An 8,081-nucleotide genomic window follows, 5' to 3' on the forward strand; every position below is an offset into this window, starting at 1 on the left:
GGGGAGGGTGGGGAGTGCTCCCAGCTCTCATCTCTGCAGGCTGAAGGTCGAAAGCACAGCTCCAGAGGCACTGACCTGGATCACATCCCTGCTCTGCTTTTTCTAAGATGTGCCCTCAGTGAGTCACTTCCCTGCCTTTGAGCCCCAGAGGCCTCACCTCGAGACCCCCACCCCATGGGGTGGTTCTAAGGGTTGAACACGCCAGCGCACAGCCCACTGTGCACTGCCCTTCATGCTGCTCTGATCTCGAACTACCTTCCCTAGGAGCCTCCAGCCATGCCCAAGGAGTGAGCCACACTCTCCCTCAGCCCCACCCTTCGGGCACCCTCTCTGTGCCCACTGTATCCCTGGGAAACCATCTGTCTGTCCTTACCCTTGGCCATGACATTCCTGGCTCTGGGAAGTCCCTCAAGTGGACCGCTAACCCCCACTCACCTTGGAAGAACCAAATGTGACCCTGGGCATCCTCAAAGGAGGCGTCCACAGGGCTGGGCAGTCCCTGCCAGTGGCGAGAGGCCAGTGCTGGGTAGCCAGGCTGCAGCCGGCCCCCACGCAGCCGCCACACGAAGCCCGCCTTGAAGAAGAAGAGCTCGCCTCGGATGGTGGAGACTGCGTCAAAGGAGGCCTCACAGGCATCTGGTGGGGATTCCGGCTGGCAGGGAGAGAGGGACACATGATGAGGGCACAGTGCAGGGGACAGCAGCTTGGGGAGCAGAGCCTCACCTCCTGTCTTTCCGCCCTCCCAGCCTCACCTCCAGCGGTGCAATCTCATTGGTGTCCATCCCAGCCCGGGGTCCCAGGGCTGCGGCCCTGGAAGTGGGGGCGGGACTGGGCTGGCCATATAGGTGTTGGATGCCCCTGCGGTCATCTGGGCTGAGGCTTAGTGGGTAGCGGAAGTTGTAGAAGGGGGACATCAAGGCTTTGGCTGCTGTCGTATGCTGCAACCCCAGCACATGGCCAAATTCATGGGCTGCCACCTGTAGCAGGTCTGTGCCTAGAAAAGGGAAGTAGGTCAGCAACCCCCAAGCCTCCGGCCACAGAACACCCAGCTCCATACCCCGGCCCAGAGACCTTGTCAAGTCCCATTCTTTATTATCTTCAGTTGCCTTATCTGGAAAATGGGTCCCCAGCCCATACCCTGGTTGTCCCCGACAGTCCAGGTCTCATCATAGTCGAAGTGGACGTCCCCTTCTCGGTGAGTCTTGGGGAAGAAGGCGTGGGCCAGGATGCCCCCAGGTCCATCAAATGGTAGGTTGTCCCCATGCCAATACCTACAGGTGGGTGGGGGCAGAGTCAGAGCTGCTGGTAGGTAAGGCTGTTCCGGGAGGGATCTCAGGCTGCCGGTTCACCTGGTGAAGTCGATCATAATGTCCGCACGGCCCTCATGCACCTCAGTGAAGGTGAGTGGTGTCACCTTGCTCCACACCTGCAGGGCCTCCGCCATGGTCTGCCGCACCTGCTCCCGCACCAGCTGCCATGGGAACCGTAGAATCCTGGAGGGAGGTGGAGGGGCCTGGGTCTTGGGGCAGGGACAGCCCCTGATGGCTGCTGGGCATGTGAACACTCAGGACATGGGCCAGGGGTGCTCTGGGCCTCAGGGGCCGCACACCAGTCTCCTGGTCAATGGGCTCATCTTCGTGTGGTTTGCAGGTACTTAGGTATGTACAGGTATCTTTATTCAGTGGAAAGAACACAGGACCAAAAGTCCCAAGACTCACTCAAGACCCAACAGCACTGCTCACAGTGGGGAAACCTTGGCCCCGTGAGCCCCTTTTGGGTTCCCAGGTCCCCACCCAGGAAATTCCTGAAGAACTCGCAGCCTTAACTCCAGTGCTGTGTGATACCAGACCATTCTAGGGTTTTTGTTTGTTTGGTTTTTATTTTTTTGAGTTGGGGGTCTCTATTGCCCAGGCTGGAGTGCAGTGGCATGATTACAGCTCATCATAGCCTCAATCTCCTAGGCTTGGACAATCCTCCTGCCTTAGCCTCCCCAGTAGGTGGGACTATAAGCACGTGCCAGCATACCTGGCTATTTTTTTTTTAAATATTTTGTAGAGACCAGGTTTTTCAATGTTGCCCAGGTTGGTCTCAAACTCCTGGGCTCAAGCTATCCTCCGGCCTTGGCCTCCCAGAGTGTTGGGATTATAGGCATGAGCCACTGCGCCTGGCAATACCAGACCATTCTTTGCTCCCAGGCTGAGTCCCCACCCAAAGTACGTGTGAGTCTCAGCTTTCTCATCACCTGTTCTGGGCCTCCCAGGTCACTCAGTGAGATGCCCGCTATTATCCCTGCTCACCACTGCCTCCACCTGCAGGAAGCCTGAGTTGAACAATGATGTGGCTAATACTCGCCTCCTCGAGAGGGTGAGGCTATGCCTGCCTCATTTACCACAGAGACCCAAGACTGGGCCCTTACAGTAGGTCCCCAGTAAAGGCTGCCTGAGTGACTGAACATCTGTCCCCAGGCACGTGTTGATACACCTCAGATAATGAGAGATGCACTGCCACTTTGCTAAGAGAGGGTATCCGTATGATTGTGTAGTTAAGTCAGGGTTTGAGGGCATTGGCCCATGGATGGCCTGGGGATCAGTGGGCACACAGGTCTGTTTGCCACAAAGATATAACCCTGTCCTGTGTCCCAAGAAGCAGCTGTGAGGGTGGCAGACTCACACACAGACGCACAGGTAATGCCTCTGAGTCCTGCTCCCACATCCCCCAGCCCCTACCTGTAGGTGAGGTCTGTCTTCTCCCAGCGCCCGCCTGACAGTACAAATCGCTTCTGTCGGTTGCGGGCACTCAGCCCATCTGGTGGGTCAGGCACACCACAGCGGGGAGGCCGGGGGCCACTGGCAGGCCGGGGGATCTCCTGAGCAGAAGGGGCAGGTGCTGGGCTACTGGGAAGAGCTGCATGCCAGGGCTGTGGCCCCCTCTTCACAACGTGGCGGCGGTGGGCATCCTGGACAAGAGGAAGCATGTGAGGGCCTGCTCAAGTCTCAAGTCCCCATGGCCCAGGTCTAGAGGTCTGGCCTATCAGCTTACCCATGTGCAGCCTGATGTCGCTGGGCAAATGGAGAGAAGAGCCCTTCTAAACTGGGCTGGCTCTCTGGTTTCCTGACCTTGTTTTAAGGCCTCAGGCTGCCTCTCTGCCCCCTCCTAAAGCACCCTGGACTGCCTGTTACCTATTCCAGAGACTCAGGCCAGTAAGGTCTAGGTGGGTGTGCACTGGGACTTTCTATGAGCCAGTCTCCACACACCCAGGAATGGACCCCAAAAAACTTCCTCCAAGGAAACACCAGGCAAGCTCCTCTTGCTCCCATTTGACCCCTTTCCCTGCCCCCAGCAAACTTTTCATCTCCTTTTCTTCGTAGGTCTGCTTGGCTCAATCACTCCTGTTCTGCCCTCCCCAGTCTTGTGAGGGCTCTGACCTCTCCTGCCCAGGATGTTCCCTCCCCACCCAGTGGGGAGGGGCTGTAGCCCTGCAGCATAGCCTGGGTTTGCTCACTTGGCCAGTGGGGATGATAATACCTCCCAGAGTATGGATCTGAGAACCAGGCAAGGTAAGGCCTGGTTCTGGGAAGAGCAGCAGGTGACTGAGGCCTGATGTGTAGCAGAGGCGGTTTTGTCACATCCTGCTCAGGCTGCCTACACAGTGAGTGCTAGATCTGTGATCTGCCTGGCCCCTTCCTGCGGGGAGTTACCAGGTCCCCAACCACACCTGCCGGAGCCTAGGACCACAAATGGCAATTCTGGCCTGAGCTGCATCCTCCCACTCTATGGGAGTCCCCAGGGTAGGAGTCACAGTTGTCATGTATGGGAAAAGCAGATGTTCAGAGAGGTTGGCAAACTCTAAGAGGTCACCCAGCAAGGGTGTGGCAGGGCCAGGCAAGGACCCTGGCATCCCTGGATCCTAAGGCTAAGGTCTGGCTCAGAGCACTGCACAAAAGCCATCTCCCTCCTGCCCTGAAGGAGAGGAACTGAGCTGTTGCTTGCTGAGAGACTTGGCACCTGTCTGGTCTGGTGACTGCCACCTACCACAGCTCTGTTTGGTGCAGGTGCCCTGCCACTTGGGCCCAGCTCACCCTCAGCCTCTGGCTGCTCTTCCAGGCCTCAGGCGTCCCATGGTTCTGATCAGCATCCCAGCCCTCCTTGCTCCTGATCCCAGGGCCAAGGACTCATGAACACCCAAGAACAGTCCACTATGAAGGGGCCTCCTGAACATGGGGGCTGTGAAGCTACCTGGAGCATGAGGCCCTGCATCCGTTTCCCCTATTTGGAGCCTGTGTATTGCATGGTTACCTGGCAGAGCACAGTTGATTCTGGGCTTATTGTGAATAAGTACTTATCACTGCTGGAGGCTGGACCCTGGCAACAGCTCCACAGACATGCTCTCAGTCCCAGATGGAACCTCTCCCCTACCATCACCATCCCCATTTCTCAAAGGAGGAAATGGATCCCAGAGAAACTCAGCAGCTTGCTCAGGTAACAACAGCTGGCATGTAGCAGACTGCACTCACAACCCACCCAGCTCCCTGCCACTTCTCTTCAGGGGTTGAGTCATCCTTTCCCTGGAGGAGGGACCCAGGGTTGGCCTCACAACGGAAGAGAGGGAATGGGAAATCGGGAAGCGCTCCCCAGGCATTTCGCAGACAGGTTCACAAGCTGCCACAAACCCCCCATAGGATGGGGATGACATATCCAAGTTCTTACATTGAGGATGTGGCCCCAGGTCTGCAGACTAGCCACAGTCCTGCCTTTCCCCCTCATCCACCGTCCCCTTGACCTGTAGAGAAACAGATTCCTTCCCCTGACCCTGGCAGGGGTGTGAGGACTGTCCCTGGGAAGGGCAGAGGTATGTTGTCTCCTGGGAGCCCCAAATAGCCCAGAACCCAGCCTGCCAGCTCTGGCTATGTGTGTGGCCAGAAATCGCCCCTCTACTCTTCCCCCAGTGTGGCCTGTCACCACCAGACATAGAGGGAGAGACATGGAGCCATAGATACCCTCCACTCTTTTCTCTGTCCCTTCCTTTCCTTTCCCGTGAGGCACCATTTCCAAACCCAGACCTCTGGATCATGAGACTATCAGCATAGCAAAGAGAGCCAAGCTCTGAGGGTTTAGAAGGCCTAGTTCTATGTCATGGTGACTCTGGGCAAGCCACTGTCCTCTATTAGCCTCAACTTCCCCATTTGTCAAATGGGGATGATGCACAGCAAGGGCTGCCCGACATCCTTCCGTAGTGCCCACTACAGCACTGGGCATAGAGAAGCACTTCTTACTTGGCCCTGGTCCTATAGAACCTCCTCCCCCATCACACTTGGGAATCTGCTATCACCAGTCCCCATGGCTCCCACCACACACGTCACCTCTAGCAAAATCTCCAGACTCTAAATGGTACAACAGAAATTGCAGCTAAAAGGAAGCCTTCAGGTCCAGAGAAGAAAAGCTCCATGGGCCAGTCCAAGGCCTCTTGCTCCCTGTCAGTGTCTCGTTCATGGATCTCCAGAAGTGAGTGAACAAGAGGTGGTAGAATCGAGGTCTCCTGCCAGTAAGAAGTTTTTTGGAACCCATCATTTAACAGCTCTTGGCCTCAGTTTCCCCATTAGTGGGATGAGGCACATTCTACCTGCCTCGCTAACCTCCTTGCATCTTTCCACATCCTTTTTAGCCAGGGCCAGATGCCCTAACTGCAAAGCCAGGCACAAAGTAGCTTGCTGATGCCTCTATGGGTATGTTCAGTCTTCCAGCACCATTGGGTTTCGGTGAGGTGAGCAGTGGGCACAGACCACCCCGGCGTCATTTACAGCCCTGGAGAGTTTGGCACATGTCCTCTAATTTCCCAGAGGATCACATAGAGCCCAGAGATGTCAAGGACTTTGCCCAGGGTCACACAGTAAGTCAGGAGAGAGCTGAGCCTAGGCATGGGGCTCATGCTTCCCCTATCCAGAGCTCCTCCGTCCCCCCAGCTCTTGGCTGATCTCCAAACCCCACATTCCAGAGCAGTGTTTCTGCTCCTAATGCATTCCCTCCGCCTTGGCCTGTCCTGTGCTGGGTGCTGAGCTCATTCAGCCCCACCCTTCTCTGGCAGGCACCAAGCCTCAGACACACTCAAGGAAATTTCTTGACTGACCCAGTCTCTTGGCGAGGCTCAGAGACTTGGGGTTAGCCCCTTGGTCAACTTGCAACCCCAAAAATGGGAGGCACAGGGCAGATAAGGGAGGACCCCAGGCTAGGAGGCTGCTGGTCAAGATCAGGCTAGTTGTGTCCTTCTCTGGGCCTCAGTTTGCTGTCTGTCCAATGGGAATAATTAGTCAGAGCTGTGTCTTCTGCCATCATTGGGAGGTGAACCTAAGTGGTGGGCACTTTGTAGGCTGTGAGGAAGGCAGGAGCACCACTGCACCATTCTATGAAGCACTATGCTTCTGTGAGGCTCAGAGAGGTGAAGCAGCCAGACCTAGTCACAGAGCCAGTTGGCAAGCAGGTTTAGTTTCTCCCCCAACTTCTGCCTAATTCTCCCCTTCCCACCTCTTCCCTGCTGACTCCAGGAAGGAAGGCATCTTCATCCCACTGGACTGTGGGGATTTCATCAGCCCTGAAAGCTAGGAGCCGGGATGGATAAATATTTAAAGTTCTCCTGGCCCTGCTGGCGGCAACCTAGGGATAAACACATTGGAGGTGACCCCAAATGCTCCCTGCATGTCTGCAGAGTGACAAACAACAGTCCTGCTCAGGCCCTACTCCAGGCTGGTCTCTAGCCCCAACCCTGACCCTGCACAAGCATCAGAGTGGCAGCTACAGGTGATAGAGTGCCTCCAGTGTGCCTGGCATCACCTCATTTGATCCTCACAGCCCAGCAGTAGGAACTGTTACCTGTTCCTGTCCTCTACTGCAGATGGAGTATGGTCAATCTGAAGGGTGGGTCTACTGGAAGCATAAGAGAGGTCACATGGCTCAAACCTAGATCTCTCCAATTCCCACACCCACGGGTTTGGCTGCTACCCAGGGTGATTCCTGACTCTGTCCCAAGTTCTAGGGAACCTCCAGACTGAGGTACTCCCATCCGCTCCATCCTACCCATGTTCTGCTTCCATAACCAGCACAGGACAAGGCTGGCCAGGACAGAGCCAATGTGGTTGGACAGAGAGTACCCGCCTGGCCAGGCCTCCCTCCTCATGAGACCAGAGTCGGGATTCCCACTTGTCATCCTGTCCTGCTCCCATCCCTGACTGGACACCCAAACTGTGAGGCAGAGTGGCCCAGGCGCCCAAGTGTATGCTGGCCCTGCCTTGGGGCCCCTGTGACTTGTGCCTCAAAGCCTAGCTTAGGAGAAGTCACAGCAACCTTGGGGACCAAGCAGGCTGTCATGTATGCCCTGTGCTCTCTGCTGCTCTCTCTTACCTGGACTTTCTTCTCCCCTCTGGACACGCATTTTCTCCCTTCCCTGCCTCTGCCCCCACCTTTTGTCTCTGAGGGTCTCAACCATCCACTCTCAGCTCCCTCCTCTTTGTAGCGGCATCTCGGTCACACACACACTGCTCTCATGCTGTCTCCCGCTCATCTCTCCCGGCTCCCGGTTTCCCAAACACGCAGCCGGCAGGTGCCCGGGGGCGGCATCTCCTGCAGGCTCAGAGCCCATTTCCCCAGCGCAGCGCTGCCCTTCCCAGCACTTTACACCCTCCCGCCCTCTGCACACCTGGAGGTGCACGAATTGCAGCCGCGCACCTGCAGGCTGACACCTGCCTGGAACCTCCTCGGCTTTGTCCCTGCAATGAATAGGGGGCCCTGTAACCACTCCCTCTGGTGCCTCCCCCAACACACTTCCAGGCATCCGCGACTGGGGCTCGAGGAGCAGGTCCCTGTGCCGGGAAGGGGCGTGGGTCCAGCGTGGAGTCCTGCTTCCCCAGCCCGAGCGATCCCGGTGCAGGCTCCCTTGCACACCCCCAGGGACGGGAAGCTCACTATCTATCACGCCCGCAGGGAACCAGAGAGCGTGTGGAGTGCCGGCCGCATCAGGCCACCCCGGGCGCCCCGGTGGGTCGGGATCGGCCGCTGGGCCCAGCCCGCGTGCCCAGCGCCCCTCGGCGAGG

The 8,081-nt window shown here is 57.1% G+C and overlaps 1 protein-coding gene across 1 annotated transcript in view; it reads right to left on the bottom strand.

The window, feature by feature from the left end:
- MMP11 (matrix metallopeptidase 11) overlaps positions 1-8,081 on the bottom strand; it is a 13,296-nt gene that overhangs the window by 2,543 nt on the left and 2,672 nt on the right. The window contains exons 2-7 of the mRNA XM_021716793.1: positions 6,520-6,648; positions 2,727-2,956; positions 1,350-1,493; positions 1,138-1,271; positions 753-994; positions 436-652 (exon numbers count right to left, since the gene is read on the bottom strand). Coding sequence (XP_021572468.1) covers positions 436-652; positions 753-994; positions 1,138-1,271; positions 1,350-1,493; positions 2,727-2,956; positions 6,520-6,648 — 1,096 coding nt within the window. The remainder of the gene's footprint in view (positions 1-435; positions 653-752; positions 995-1,137; positions 1,272-1,349; positions 1,494-2,726; positions 2,957-6,519; positions 6,649-8,081) is intronic.

This window comes from Carlito syrichta, unplaced genomic scaffold, assembly GCF_000164805.1.
Source record: "Carlito syrichta isolate Samal-C Ts95f unplaced genomic scaffold, Tarsius_syrichta-2.0.1 Scaffold308940, whole genome shotgun sequence".
Taxonomy (NCBI): Eukaryota; Metazoa; Chordata; class Mammalia; order Primates; family Tarsiidae; genus Carlito; species Carlito syrichta.